A 14,862-nucleotide genomic window follows, 5' to 3' on the forward strand; every position below is an offset into this window, starting at 1 on the left:
AGGTTTCCCCCCGGTGCAGCAGTAGGCCGGGTCCCGGCGGGGCGGGGGAGGGGCGAGGCCGCGCCGCCGGCGGCGGCAGGTGAGGCACACGCCGCAGCATGTCGTGTCTGAATCACAAAGCGAGCCCGGCGGGGGGCTGGTCCCTGGGCCTAGCGCCGGCGGGGCCCCGCAGAGGAGGCGGCGGGCGGCGGGAAGGAGAGGGGGGGAGGCCGGGGAAGGGGGCCCTTACCTGCAGGGGTGGCGCCGAAGACCCTCACCACCGGCACCTTCTTGGCCGGGGCGTCTCTGAAGCGGGACTGGCCGGGGTCCAGGCCGGGCAGCGGGCTGCCCATGTAGTAGTCGGCGGTCACGATCCTCACTGAGAACATGTTCGCCGCCGCCGAGAGCGACCCAGGCACTGAGCGAGCGCGGAGCCCGCGGAGCCCACACGGCTCCCCCCGCCGCCGCAGCGAGCGCAGCCCCCTCCCTCCCCGCCTCCCACCGCTCCCCGCCCGCGCGCACACAGACAGACGCCCGCGCGCACAGAGCAGCCCGAACTGGCTCTAGAGCCTGGCCGGCCGCGAGCGCCTCATGGGCAGAGCAGCCCCTTCCCTCGGCAGCGCGGACGCCTCGGTGGCGGTGGCTCCTCGGCTCCAGCTGTTGTTGCCATGATGATGATGTCACGGACGCAACCACTGGGGGGAGGGAAAGGCAGGGGGGCGAGCGGGCGGGGGTTGTGTTTCTCCCCTTCTGCGCTTCAGCACAGGGTGTTTTTTCCGCTCCCTGGGCAGTGGGAGCAGTGCTGTGTATCGATGTTTCGACAATCGACCCTAGCGGCTGGGTGAGGCTACGGAGCGCCGAGTCATGGATCGAGCTGGGGGCTCCTGAGCTAGGATTGAGTTAGGCTTAGGCTGGGCCGGCCCGCCATTTTGGATGCTGAGGCGTCTCGCTGCAGAAAGGTGAGTGGCGCCGCGCGCTGCTGGGGGAAGGGGAGTCTCGTGCCGCTGTCACGCACGAGACCGGGGGTGGGGGAGGGGGAGGAAGCAAGTGAGAGGGGAGCGGGAGTTCTCAGTTAACGTTTCCGCCGTCGCGTGCGCCCCCTTTGGGTGTAACGGTTGCTGCGCGCGGCCCGCAGGAGTGGTGGTGGGGGTGGGGGGAGGAAGCGAGCGCAATTCTCAGACTATAAAAGGGCTGCCTGCTGTGTGGGCTGGACGTGAACGTGCTGCTGGCGGCAGGGAGGAGCTCTGCTGCCCTCCGCCGCTGCGGCGGAGGCGTGCGCGCGACACAGGAGCTGGCCGGGCTCCGGTGCCGCGGCTATTGCTGCCCTATAGCCTGCTCCGTACGAGCATCTACTGGCGGCGGTTGCCCGGCTGCAGCCCTCGGAGAGCCGCCGAGCCTCCGCTGTCTGGGGAGCGGGGACCCCTTTGCGCCTCGTCCGCCGGGCGGTTGAGCTGCAGGGCGAGGGTGGTCCCGCCGCTCCCTGACCTCCAGGGGCGCCCAGCGCCTCCGGCAACCAGCCGCCCACCCCCGCGCCTCCTGAGGGCGGAGCCAAGCGCTAGCCCCCGTGAGCCCCCCACCAGCCCTAGGAACCGCCTTCCTCCGTGAGAGGAAAGAGACACGGCGCTGCCAACCGACAGAGGGAAACTCCCCGTGGAGCCGGCCACGATCAGGAGTTCTATTTTTTTGTGACTAAAGTCTGGGTTTGTTTTATTTGCCCTCTGATTTTCCAGCCCTTGGGCTGCATCCGGCCCCGAGCAAGGGCTCGACCTGTAGGATTTTGTTTTAAATAAAAGCTGAGGTTTTTCATGCAATCTCTTTGTTCCATAGCTGGGGCTTTAGGGAAAACACCAAGTATCACGAGAGTTGGCAGCAGTGAGGATCCTCCTGTTAAAAGGCTGTGTGTGTTTCGTAGCCCTATCATATATCTGTTATGCATGTGAGCAGATTGAAAGATACAAGAGATGTACAAATCTATAAAAGCAGAGAAATCCAGCAGGTAAAACATAGGCTACCCAGTGAATGTGTGTATGTATTGTTTTTAGATTTAAACAAAACACAGGAGGCAGTTCCTACCCTTCATTTACTCTATGAAGTTCACACATCTTGGGCGGACTTGTCAGTCTGTTTCTCTGTTCATTGTCTCACTGGGTCATTGTTGTTTCTTTAGTTATGTGTACACTACAGCTTATGTTGGCAGAATTTATGTTGCTCGGGTGTGATGTTAAGCTGACGTAAGTGCCGGTGTGGACAGCGCTGTGTCATATGTAAGGCACTGAGGCTCAGGGCTTCAGTCCTGACGGGTGGCTTCTGCTGGAGTGCAGGGCTTCAGTCCCTCAGGGCTGGGGGGGTCTCCAGGCTTCTTCCCGGGGGGGATTTGCTGGGCTTTAGCCCATGTGGGAGAGGGGACTTCCATCTTGCATGGTGCCAGGGCTTGGGCCTCCAAGGTTTAGGCCTGGTTCACACTAGAGAGTTTTGTCTGCAAAAGTCACCTTTTTGCCGACAAAACAATCCTGATGTACACACTGCAATGACCCTTTTGTCAACAAAGGGATGTTCTTTTCACTCACTTCCAGCCTAGTGAGAAGACTCCTCAATCTGGCCTTTAAATGCCCAAACTCACATTCAACGACCATTCTGCAACTGCTTAGCCTGTTGTTAAAACGCTCCTTGTTGCTGTCAAGGTGTCCGGTGTAGGGCTTCATTAGCCAAGGGAGCAAGGGGTAAGCAGGATCCCCCAGGATCACTATTGGCATTTCAACACCCCCAATGTTGATTTTTTTGGTCTGGGAAGAAAGTGCCCACCTGCATGTTAGAGAACAGCCCCGAGTTCCGAAATACATGCACGTCATGCACCTTTCCAGACCACCCCACATAGATATCTGTAAAACAACCTCTGTGATCTACATGGGCCTGCAGGATCATTGAAAAGTACCACTTGCGGTTTATGTACTCGGTAGAGAGGTGGGCAGGAGCTAGATAGGGATGTGCATGCCATCAATGCCTCCTCTCCCCCCGCAGTTTGGGAACCCCATCACGGAAAAACCCTCCACTATGTCCTGCACATTTCCCAAAGTCACTAGTCTTCGTAGCAGAAATCTATTAATGGCCTCGCACACTTGAATCACGGCAACTCCCACTGTAGATTTACCGACTCCGAAGTGATTCCCAACTGAGCGGTAACAGTCGTGGGTTGCCAGCTTCCACAGAGCGATGGCCACTTGCTTCTCCACCGTCAGAGCTTGTCTCAAGCGAGTATTCACGCACTTCAGGGATGGGGCCAGCTCTGAGCAAAGTTCAAGGAAAGTGGCCTTTGGCATACGAAAGTTTTGCAGCCACTGGTCGTCATCCCACAGCTACATAACGATGCGATCTAACAGTCTGTGCTTGTTTCCTGGGACCAGAACTGGTGCTCCACTGACTGCAAATGATGCGTTACAGCCTGCCAGCAATCAGGAATTGTTCCGCTCGATGGCTTGTAGCAGGGCAGCCTCAGTGGCATAGTGGTTGCCCGTGCCTCGGGTTCTTGGTCTTCTTTGAAAATATTCCTTGATAACCAAGATGTATTTGTGACGCTCACAATAATAGAGCATAATTGAGCTGGCTCCATGTTTCCGCAGCAATGGTGAGCGTGCAGCATAAACAAACGGCATGAAAATTGGTTTTTTGTTTGTTTGGGGGAAGAAGGGAGGGGAAAGGAGCATTGCATCATGGGACGATGAATCTCGTTCCAACAGCCACCACTGCTAGTTGCAGTGTGGGATTGCTACCACAGTGCACTGCTTTGACTGCCAACACAATCGTGGCGAGTGTGGATGCATGAGCACGGCACAAGGAGCGTAATGTGGACACGATCCAGCGAGTTATAAAAATTAGTGAGTGAAAGTCAACTTTAAGTAAATCAACTTCACTTTGTATTGTAGACATAACCTATGATCTAGTAGGTAGGATATTCATCTGAGAGGTGGGAAAACAGGTTCAAATCCTCTCTCTTCTTCAGGTGGGGGTAATTGAACCTGTATTTTCCCATATCCTGGGTGAGTGCCTGTACCACTGGGATAATGGTTACCACTGCCATCTGCTCTCCTCTCACCTCACCCATTTTGTGTAGAATTAAGCATGCTTTCAGAATGTCTCCCAGATCAGGTCTCGCAAGCGAGGTAGGTGTGACCCTGCCTATCTTGAGCTGTTGTGAGGATTACACTGGGGCTCGAGTGTGAGACAGGTGCCTAGGCACCTAGACTAAGGTATTGTGTGTGCATGCAGCAGCAGAAGTTTAGGCACCTGTGGGACTTTTATAGTGAAAATGTAGGCTTTGAGGAATTATAGGTACCTCCAGAGTTAGGCAGCAGCTGAACAGAGGTTCTGAGGATCTTAATGGTGCCTGAGTTTTGCACTTCGGTATCTAAAGTGGGACTAAGGGCTTGTCTACACTTGAAATACTACAGCAGCACAGCTGCACTGCATCAGCTGCTCCACTATAGTGTGTAAGTGAAGATACTATGCCAATGGGAGGGCTTCTTCCATTTGCATAGGTACTCCACCTTCCCAAGAGGCAATAGTTCCTAGTGCTGTCGACACGGCTGGGGGAAGGGTAGATTGGCTTAATTGCATCATTCAAGGATGTGAATTTTTCACACCTCTGAGCGAAGTAATTATACAGACCTAAGGCCTTGTCTAGAAAAATAAGTCAACCTGACATAGGTCAATTTACAGCCACTGCAGTAATTACCGCGGTGGCTGGTGTCCACACTACCCTTCCTTGGGCACTTCCACCGACCTAAGTGGGGCAGTGTGGGGAGCTGAGAGCTTGGTCTCTCTTTTGAAAATGGGATTTAGACTCCTACTTTTCTTAGGCACTTCTGAAGATTTTACCCTTGCTAAATAGATATAGGCTTGGCAACATGCCCTGAAGATCAATAGATTCAGGCTGTCAGATTCAGGATGGAAACAAATTCAAATTAATGGCACTTTACCAAGAATATCTTGCCACTAGACCCTGACATACAAATCTAGAGACAATAAGATCAAGTACCTCACCTGGTCCCAGCTGTCATGCTGGGTAGATGGGAGGGAGAGCATTTGTTATATAGTTTGACATCAATATGTCAAAATCATATTAATTCATGTGAGGTATGCCATGTCAGGTACTGTTAGGAAGGTTATAATATACTAAGCAAAATGATAATAGTTATGTTCATGTGTAATGTGTGAAATGGAAGTTATAGATAGATTTGATATATCTGTATTTCAAATGGTGCTGTCTGAGTAACGACTCAGACAGGATGGCTGCAGAACAATAGCCTGCTTTTGGCCCATTAAGACATTCCCAGGTGCAAGGGGCCCAGGGAAAGAAGCCAGCATCACCTAATGAGTCACAGGACTTGCCCATGTGACTCTGGACTCCATTTTGGTTCCCGTAAAATTCCACGAGCAGCATGCCTGATGAGGCACCAGGACTGGCCCATGTGGCTCTGGACTCCATTTTAGTTCCTGTAAAACTCTACAGACTGCCTGGCCAGGACCAGAGGGTATATAAAGCCAAGCCACCGAATCCATTTTGTCTCTGTTCCTGTTCAGCTACAGACATACACTTGCCTCTGGATCAATTCACTTGCAACTGAACCGAAGGACTAAGACCCATCCAGATACTGGATGTATACCAGAAGAACTATATAAGCCTGCAGCTCCACAGTTCTTCTAGAAACCTGATGTATGTGGACTTTCAATCATTTGTATGTATCTGATTTGCTTTGGCCCTTTAACATTTCTCTTATGGTTTATTTCTTTCTTTTTACAATAAACCTTTAGTTTTAGTTACTAAAAGATTGATTGGCAGTGTGGTATTTTAGGTAAGATCCAAACTTATATTGAACTGGTACTGTGGCTGACCCCTTGGGGTCAGAGGGAACCTTTTTAGTAAAGAGCACAGAGTTTAAATAACTGGTCTCCTTACTGGACCTAGTGCTGATTTGGGAGCTGGAAGCTGAAATGCAGTAAAGGGGGCTGTGTGTATTTGTATACTGGCTTCTGTGGGGATTCAGAAGTGCAGTTTGTGGCTGGTTGGGAAGCCTGACTTCAGTGTCACCCACCAGTATTGGGAGAATCCGCTCTCCGTTTGCAGCCTGCCCTGACCTTGGCATTTTCAGGTGGCTACCCTGGGCATGGGATGGGTCACACCAGCAACCATGGTGTTATATGGAGAGAGATCATCTGTTAGGGCCTCTATACACTAGGAAATTGACTGTTGAGAATAGATTTCAGCAGTGGGTTCCTTCCTGCTGGAGGTTCTTTAACTACTGAAAACAAATTAGCTGCTAATGTAGACAGGACAAAATGGTTTTCAACCCTGTAATAGAAAATATGATGGAGATTGGTCAACCATGTTGTATGTTTCACATGCTGTAAAGAGCCCTCTCTGCAATACAAATAAAACCATATCAGGGGACCAAACATAACACGGATTTATGCCCTAATCCAGTTACGAATATCTATACATATTGACACAGTTTTAAAGGGTTTTTGTTGTAATATATATAAGCACATATTTTAGGTAGACAGATATACTTGTATGTACATGTGGATAGTTTGTTTGCTTGGATTTGCACTTAGTAACCTTAATTCTAATTCCAAAATAAAAAAAGTTTAACTTAAAGTATAGGATCCACAAAAGTAATAGTTCTTTTTCGTCAACATTTTCAGGTCTTCTCTCTGCCTGCCTCAAACATCCATGTCACTGAATCTGCCTGCAGGAAAACACATAAATATTCAAGAAAATATCATCACCTGAAGTGGAAAAAAGAATAAAGAATGAAACATTGAAAATGCAGAACTATAACATATATTTTCTCCTTTTATTTAGGAGCATCTGACTTTTAGGTATGTGTTGGTATAAGGGAACTGGTTGATATTGTAAACCAGAGGGGGAAAAAATCCTAAATTATTATACATTAGTATATGTATTTCAAATCTAGTATAGCAAGAATACACATCATTATAATTAAGGAGTAGCTAACAATATAGTGACACCAAATGTAGGGACTGAGTGGTTTAGAATGAATGCTTGATGAATAAAACTTGATTAAATTAAACAGATTAAGTGCATATTAAGTAGTTGAGATGTGTTTCACTGGTGGTAGATGATAGAAAAAAGTCTTCAGATTACTAGGTGGGTGACAAAATCAAGTCAGAGTAATAATTAGATAGCTAATATCAGTTGTGTGGTTTGTTCTTTCTCCCATCATCTCCCTGAACAAAAGTTGTGTGATGATGGGATTTTATTAATTTTTTTAAATATAAATTATATGTACACTGTGTTACATGTTTATATAATGCAAGCAAAGTCAAAGAGGTGTGTCTTTTGTTGGGAGCAGGAAATAGTGAGGCATGGGCTAGTTCCTTCCAGTGTCTTGTTTTCCTGCACAGATGAGCACTTACCCTTTTGGTGGACAGTTTCATTGTACCTGTGGAGTGAAATTGTCAGCTGGTCATCATCCTGGAGCTTTAGGTGGCTTTTAGGTATTCTGGGCCCAGGTCATTGAAAATCTTGAAGACAACAGTCGAGACCTTGAATTTGACATGGTATTCTGTAGAAAGCCAGTATAGGGAGTAGAGGACAGGTTTCCATGTACTTGTAGCCAGTGTTACTGAGGAGATGTGCTACTTTACCTCTACTAGTTGTAATTTCCTGAGGGATGATAGTTTCATTGCCAGGTATGCAGCACTATTTGACTGTATATCATCATCAGCCATGAACCCTTTCCAATATCATTATGTACTCTTAAGTCTATATATTTCTGTAGTTATATACAAACGTGTGTGTGTGTGTGTATTTTTTCTATGTATACACATACACACATTTTGAAAAAGGATAGTTCATAAAATTCTCTAGAGAAATGTTATTCTTCAGCCTATGCTAATGAAGAAACGTTTATTTATAATGACTAATAGCAAAAATTGAACATTAATCCTAAAACAATTCTTCAAATGTAGGCTATACAGGACATTTCAGTGAGATTTTTTTAAGCATGTGGGAAATTTGAAGAGTCTCCTTTAATGCGTTAGTAAAATAATTTGGGACAAAAAATGGACTGACATAAGGAGCTACATTTCTTAAAGAACCCATTTTAATTAATTTTAACCCCCTAAACTAATGAATGGATTTACTTGTACAATCTCAGAAAAATCATTCTGAAATTTTGGTATGAATGCTCTATATCTTCATACATAACAAAGTGACTAAATCTCTGCTTTAAGTGCAAAACTGAAACTAAACTCTGGAAGTGTGACTTGTGATTCTATAACGGGTTGGCAACGTACGGCACGTGTGCCAAAAGTGGCACACTTGCCGACTTTGAGTGGCACACAGCACCCTGGCCGGAGCCGCACGCTCCCGGCACCAAGCAGCGCCACACTCCCCTCCCCCGCCAATGCGGCCTGTCCCTTCTCCATGTGGGCTGAGCAGCGCCACCGGCTGGGAGTGGTGTGGCCACTGCAGGAACTGGCTCACAGACCCGCAGCCACTGCCGCCGGGAACGGGGCCACGCCCTGCCGCCACCACTGCCACCAGGAACGGGGCCGCAGACCTGACCGCCGCACAGTAGATCAAAGCGCACTGTGTAATTTTTAGTGTGCAGCAGCATAGTCCAAAAGGCCACTTAGTGCTTGGCAGGCTATAGTGCTGTAGAATCACACTCCAGCTTGCCCTACTTTAAATCACGATATAGACAAGCCCAAAGTATGCAGCTCAAAACTTCATTGGCCTTTTTGGTGACACCATATTTCAAATTTATATATAATTTGCTGTTCTTTATTATCCTTAGGGATTTTTCAACATTTTGGCTTTCAGATTAATCCTTCCCATTGAATATTAGTGTTACAATTTTTTTTTTTTTTTTTTGGTGATAGCTTGTGTTTAACAACTCTAGGATATTTTGTATTCTATTACTATCTTCAGTGGTGTCTTCCACACTAGTAATGAAGATGGCAAATGAAACAAGATTTCACACCAATGCCTGTCACACTCCACAAATAGCTACAAGGCTGTTTATCGTTACTCTTGTTTATTGTCCCTCAGTTAGCTTTCATTTTACATTAATTTGCCAATTTGAGTGATCTTTAGAGTAAGGTTTCATGAGATGCTAATTAAATCCAGACATATATATAGCATTTCCTTCAACCGTGCATTTTATAACACTGTCTTTTTTTGTTTTTGTTTTAAAAAGCAAGTTCATCAGATAAACTCTGTTCTTTATAAATCCAGACTGCTTACTGCCTAGGATTATGTTATCCTTTAGATTATCACCTGGTTTCAGAGTCTGCATGCCACCCCGAATGGAAACATCTACATGGCTATATTTAGCACCATAGCATGAGCCCCATGAGCCTGAATCTGTAGACCTGGGCTCTGAGACTCGCTGCCACAGGAGTTATTTTTGCAGTATAGATGTACCCTTAGTGTATACAACATGAGTAACATTGCCATAGGAGTGGCTTTACTGACAAGTGAATATTTACTCCCCACTATCCAAATCTCAGTTTGAATATACAGTCAGGGGAGAGAAAGGGGATAAGGGGCATGCATTCAAATAGCTACAGGTGCATCTATCCAAATATGAACATATTCAAAGAAGCCCAAGTAACTGTATGTTGTATGTATTATACATTAACATATTGACACCTCCGGTTTATTTCATTATGACATCATTCAAATAAGCTCAGCTGTACCCCTCATCTTCCTTTTCCAAAATCTTGTAAGCCCTACATTCAATGATGTGAATATTAATAAAAAAATTATATACTGCCATAAAAAGTGCACAGCTCTTTATGATCTGTCGGCGTGACGCACGAAAACATGGGCTGGCCTGAGGGTCTTACAGGCTAGTTGTGTGAAGAGGAAGAGTGTAATGGAAATAAAGTGATATGTAGGTAGTCACAGAATGATACCACTGGGGCTGAAATTCTTGCCAGATTAAGGGCTTCCAAGGATGTAAATTACATCCTGTAAATAACTGCATCTGTAGATCATAGGATTTGACATTCTGGTTTTCTAAGCCTGTTATCCTTCCTTCAGTAGTGGCTACTAATGGATGATTTAAAAAATGCCATCCCATCAACTTTTATAATCCATCTGACCACTTATGTATTTTTGTACATGCAAAATTCTTTCCTGACCAATGTAGCGATCTCCATATATTTCAAAGCATGAGATTTTATTACACCTATCTTGGAAGATATAATAATTTGTAGAGTAGAAAGGGTGCTCTGTTGATTAGAGCTGGACAGAACTGGAAGTCAGAACTGCTAGATTCTGTCCCTGACTGTAAGAGGAGAATGTCATCTCGCAGTTGCAGCAGTAGACATCATAGGCAAGCACATACAGTAGACACATTCATTTTGAAAGCAATGCAGTTAAGTGAGACTTCATCTGTTATATTAGAGACCTGGGTTCTTCTCCCATTTCTGTCTGTAGCTACCTTGTGCAACCTCTCAATTACTTTATTGACAAAACAGATGAATTATATATATATACAGATATCAGAGTTAGAGTACTGGTACTCAGCCACAGGGAAGAATAGGGAAGGATTGTGCTGTAATATAATTTAGAGATAGCTTCTTAGATGATTCCTAGAGTGAAGGGAACTTTCCAAGAAGTGATCACATTCTCACACTCAAGCAACTTTGAACACATTCTTTATCTTTAAAAGGAAACAGAACAGAATCAGTAAATCAAATGAAGTCCTGGTCTTGTCTGCTGTAATCTTGTAGTGCAAAAACACATTATTGAAAATCAGGCATTAGGGTGGACATTTGAAACAGGAACTGTCATGGTTGAAACCGTTTCTTGTTTAGAGAATAGTGGGTAAAAGACCATATGTTTTATAAGATAAGACCATACCTTTCCCACACTTCATGCTTTTCCTTTATTGTTCTCTAAAGACAGCTGTTGTGGTGACTGTTCTGTGGAATCTTTAGATACATACATTTCATTTTTTGTGTATAGTAATACACTCTCCTGTAATCACCGCACACTTTCTTTTCATGTTTATTTTATTTATAAAAATAAAGATTGTGTATCTTGCCAAAAAATCCCCATCTTATTTTAATTGTTGTCTGTGTGCAATGAAGTATCTAAATAGTAAATGTTCCTGCTGCAACTTTGTAGAACTGCTAATATCAGTTTCCATGGTTGGTAAACAAAGCCATCCATCTCCTTTGCCAACACTATGATTTGGTCAGTTCCCTAATTCTAACTGCCTCTTCCTTCCACAGAATTGTTATCTGCATAGAAAAATTCAGAGACTGATTTTACATCAGGATAACATCAGAAGGATAACAGGCTTGGAAGACCAGAATGTCAAATCCTATGATCTATACATGCAGTTATTTACAGGATGTAATTTTTATTTTATGTAATTTGTAAAATTATTTTGTAATTTTGTAAAAATTATTATGTAATTTTATTTACAGGTTCATTTTTAGTAATATATATAATTTATTCAATTCAAATATTCAACAAAATAAGACAGGCTGTTTCAGAGGAACATTCTGAAGAATCCCTGTTTCCCAGCTTCAGGTTCATACAGGGGTTTTATATTAGCTTTCAATAACAAGCTGAAACTATTTCAATGTTTTTAATGTTAAAATGGTTTCTTTTAGAAGTAAATTCTACCCAACCAGAGAGGGAAAACAGACAGCAGAAACTGTCAAAGTGCCATTAAGGGCACCTTCTGGAAACAACCTTTGTCCTTAAATTCTGAGGGGGGCGGGGAAGTTGAGGGGAGATGGTATGGGCACAACAACTCTGTAAACTTACTACTTTTGTTTTAGTAGTGTTATATATTTTTTCATGCCAAATATAAACTAAAACAGATTGTTGGTTAATTTTTTTCTATTTGATTTTAATGTATATTATATACAAAATAGCTTGTTAAAAGAATGTTATTAAGGTTGCAAAGCCAAGAACTCAAAAGTTAGAAAATGCCATAATTAAGATTGTTTGTGCAAATTGTAATTTGACCTTCTTATGTATGTGTGTAATAATACAGTCTTTAATTGCATGATCAGATACTGTTTTTTCCACAGGACCCCAACCTTATTTAGTTCACAGGATAGATAGTGCTCGTTTACTGAGCAGTTGTTCAACATTTTGTTTTCTCTTCATTGTTCAGGGAGTTGTCCCATGGCTTATTTACTGCATACTATTCAAACCTTGCTCTGAAGACAGATTTATTAATTTCCTCATGTGTCTGTCTGTAGCGCTCATCACTATAGTATCTGAGTGCCTCACAGATATTAATTAATTAATCTTCATAGCACTGCTGTGAGGTGAGGGGGTATTATTAACCACACTTTGCAGATGGGGAATTGACACTGATCAATTTTGGTCAAAGGTGTCCACTAATTTTGGGTGCAAAATTTGAAAAGCCTAGGACCTGATTTTTTTTTCAGAGTACTTAGCACCTAATCACCAGTGTACTGGGTAATGTAGGGTGAGTTTCTCAATCCCTCCTGTTGAAGCTATTCCACTCTACATAAATAATTATGTATTCACTGGAGCAGGGACTGGAAGCCAACTGGTTCCCCCTCCAAGGTGAGTGCTGGCCCAATGAATATTTAATTATTTACACAAAGTGGAACACCTTCAACAAGAGAGATTGACAGTGCTTCCCTTCTCCCCTCCCCCCACATCACAGGTACCCAATAGTCTGGTGGTCAGGGCACTCACTGCGATGTGGGAGCCCTGGATTCAAATCCCTGCCCCAAGATTTGAACTTTGGGTTTCCCCCATCTTAGAAGAGTGCCCTGGCTACTGGGCATAAGAGGGACATCATCACCACTACCTTCTCCTCAGTTTTGTGACTCTAGCCATTTGTTTTCAAATTTCATTAGCTTTTTATTAAAAGAAACAGTTAAAAGTGCCTGAAATCAAAACAAAACATTTAATTGTAGGTCGTACAAAGCATTTTGTTCAACCCAAAACAGTTTCTTTCCTGACTTTCCTATTTGTCAAAAATTTCCAAAAATATTGGATTCAGGTTAACCCTACACGATCCTTTCCTCCACTCCCCTTTCCCCCCCCCCCCATTTTTTGGAACTCTCAACAACCAAAAAAAACCATTTATTCAGACAGCTCTACTTTACAGTAATAATGATCCACAGCATTTCGATTTAAAATGGCAATTGAGTTATTTTAAAGTTGTGCATATTTGCTAGTTCAAAACACAAAAATGGTCATTATGTCAGGCACAAAACGTTCATTGTTTTTTGGGGCGCTGCTTCATAATTCTAGATAAGAATGATATACCAAATTAGATTGTTCAAGTTATACAATTATTTTTACTAACTAGTAGAATAATCATTTTATTTTTACAATTAGAATGCTTTAAATACAGTCAAATAAATCAATATTCTACATGCACCATGACCTACAGTATCTTAATAAATGTGGATCTGAATATGCCCTTCTTTAGGAGAGCCCATGGGAGAGGCCTGAGGGGGAAACCCTGCTATATTCCCTTGTGGAGTTTCCTTTAAATAGGACCCTTGTAAGGGGCAGGACATTTTCTCCATGTGGAAGAACCAGAGGTTTTGCCTCCAAAACCTCCTGAATCTTGAGGGAATCTGCTAGAGATTGTAGGGCCAGCTGCATAGCATCTCCAGTTCCTCTATATTGCCTTGTGGTTCAGGCACAGCTTCCTGACAGCACAGCTCCAATGGAGCTGCACTACTGAATGAGTTAGGAACTGCCCCAGAAAACCCCTTTAAGAGGTTCTAAAGACAGTTAATATAGCCTCTAGCTCTATGTGAACTTTTGTGGACAATTTCTGAAAGGCTTAATGCATAGAACTAGAGAATACAATCCTCTCCCATATTACCTTGCTACTGGCATTTTTAAAATCTTGATTCTCATTCATGGCACCTTTGCAGTACTCCGCTATTGAACAGATTTGTGATAGAACTGCCATTCCTAACATTTCTTCTTTCTACATTCCAGGATCATAAGACCCATTTACCATAACTCCATTCATTTGTCAAGCACTGTTCTGCAACATTTGCAATGTGGTATTAAGTATTTTAAAAATTCTTTTTGAATATATTAATAATTGCAGTTTCATTTCTGTCTTTGGTAGCCAGTTAAAGGTTCTTTATATAGTATACCCAGATTTTAACTTTTAATCTCCATTTCGGGTCCAATCCTGCAAAAGCACCCTGACATCCACTGAAGACAATTAGACCCTCAGTGCTGAGTCTTTTTTTAATTTCAGTTTATATCCTCTTGTTTTTGAGCTAGTGATCTTCCTGAGTGCTTTTTGTGGCATCTACCCTCTTTATATCTCTCAAATTTTATTTTCCTAAATCAGATGCAGAGCCCAATCTTGTATTTCTTGCATACCCAAAACTCTCACTGACTTGAATGGGACTTTTGGGAACACAAAGCATGCAGGTTCAGACCAGCTGAAACCACAGTTTTCATATGCCTGCAGTTTTTTACTGACCTTGGTTGTAACCCACAGTGAGAAACTGGAAAACTTAATTGAACTGCTGAATCTAAAACAAGATTTTATTAGTTCTTCTATTCAGATTTGTCCCTAGCTTATTTTATTTAATGTATTAAAATAGAAAAAAGGCATTGGGGTATATTACAAATATTTTGTTCCAGATCCTAGCCTTTGCTCTGGCTTCTTTGTGTTACCAGAGTATCACAAAGATCCTAGAAAGTGTTAGAGTTCCCCCAAGACCTCTTCAACTTGGTTCCTCAAGAACTCAATTTGACTCCAGTTTTGTCACTCAGGTTCTTTTATTTGGCATACAGCAAAGCTACATTCAGTTGATTAGACTCAAGCATAGGGGGTGGGTATAGAGCATACTATACATCCAAAATTA

At 43.7% G+C, this 14,862-nt stretch overlaps 1 protein-coding gene and 1 long non-coding RNA gene across 2 annotated transcripts in view; one reads left to right on the plus strand and one right to left on the minus strand.

The window, feature by feature from the left end:
- The window catches only part of REV3L (REV3 like, DNA directed polymerase zeta catalytic subunit), a 214,154-nt gene extending 213,650 nt beyond the window's left edge, over positions 1-504 (minus strand). Inside the window, exon 1 of the mRNA XM_067546605.1 lies at positions 230-504. Coding sequence (XP_067402706.1) covers positions 230-368 — 139 coding nt within the window. The 5' untranslated portion in view covers positions 369-504. The remainder of the gene's footprint in view (positions 1-229) is intronic.
- LOC137152093 (uncharacterized) lies at positions 503-13,709 on the plus strand. Its single transcript, XR_010919427.1, has 3 exons — positions 503-938; positions 6,679-6,855; positions 11,248-13,709. It is a non-coding gene; the product is annotated as an uncharacterized lncRNA (long non-coding RNA).
- The last annotated feature ends 1,153 nt before the right edge of the window (positions 13,710-14,862 follow it).

Source organism: Emydura macquarii, unplaced genomic scaffold (assembly GCF_026122565.2).
Source record: "Emydura macquarii macquarii isolate MOO-44397 ecotype Brisbane River unplaced genomic scaffold, CSIRO-AGI_Emac_v2 contig_1146, whole genome shotgun sequence".
Classification (NCBI taxonomy): domain Eukaryota; kingdom Metazoa; phylum Chordata; order Testudines; family Chelidae; genus Emydura; species Emydura macquarii.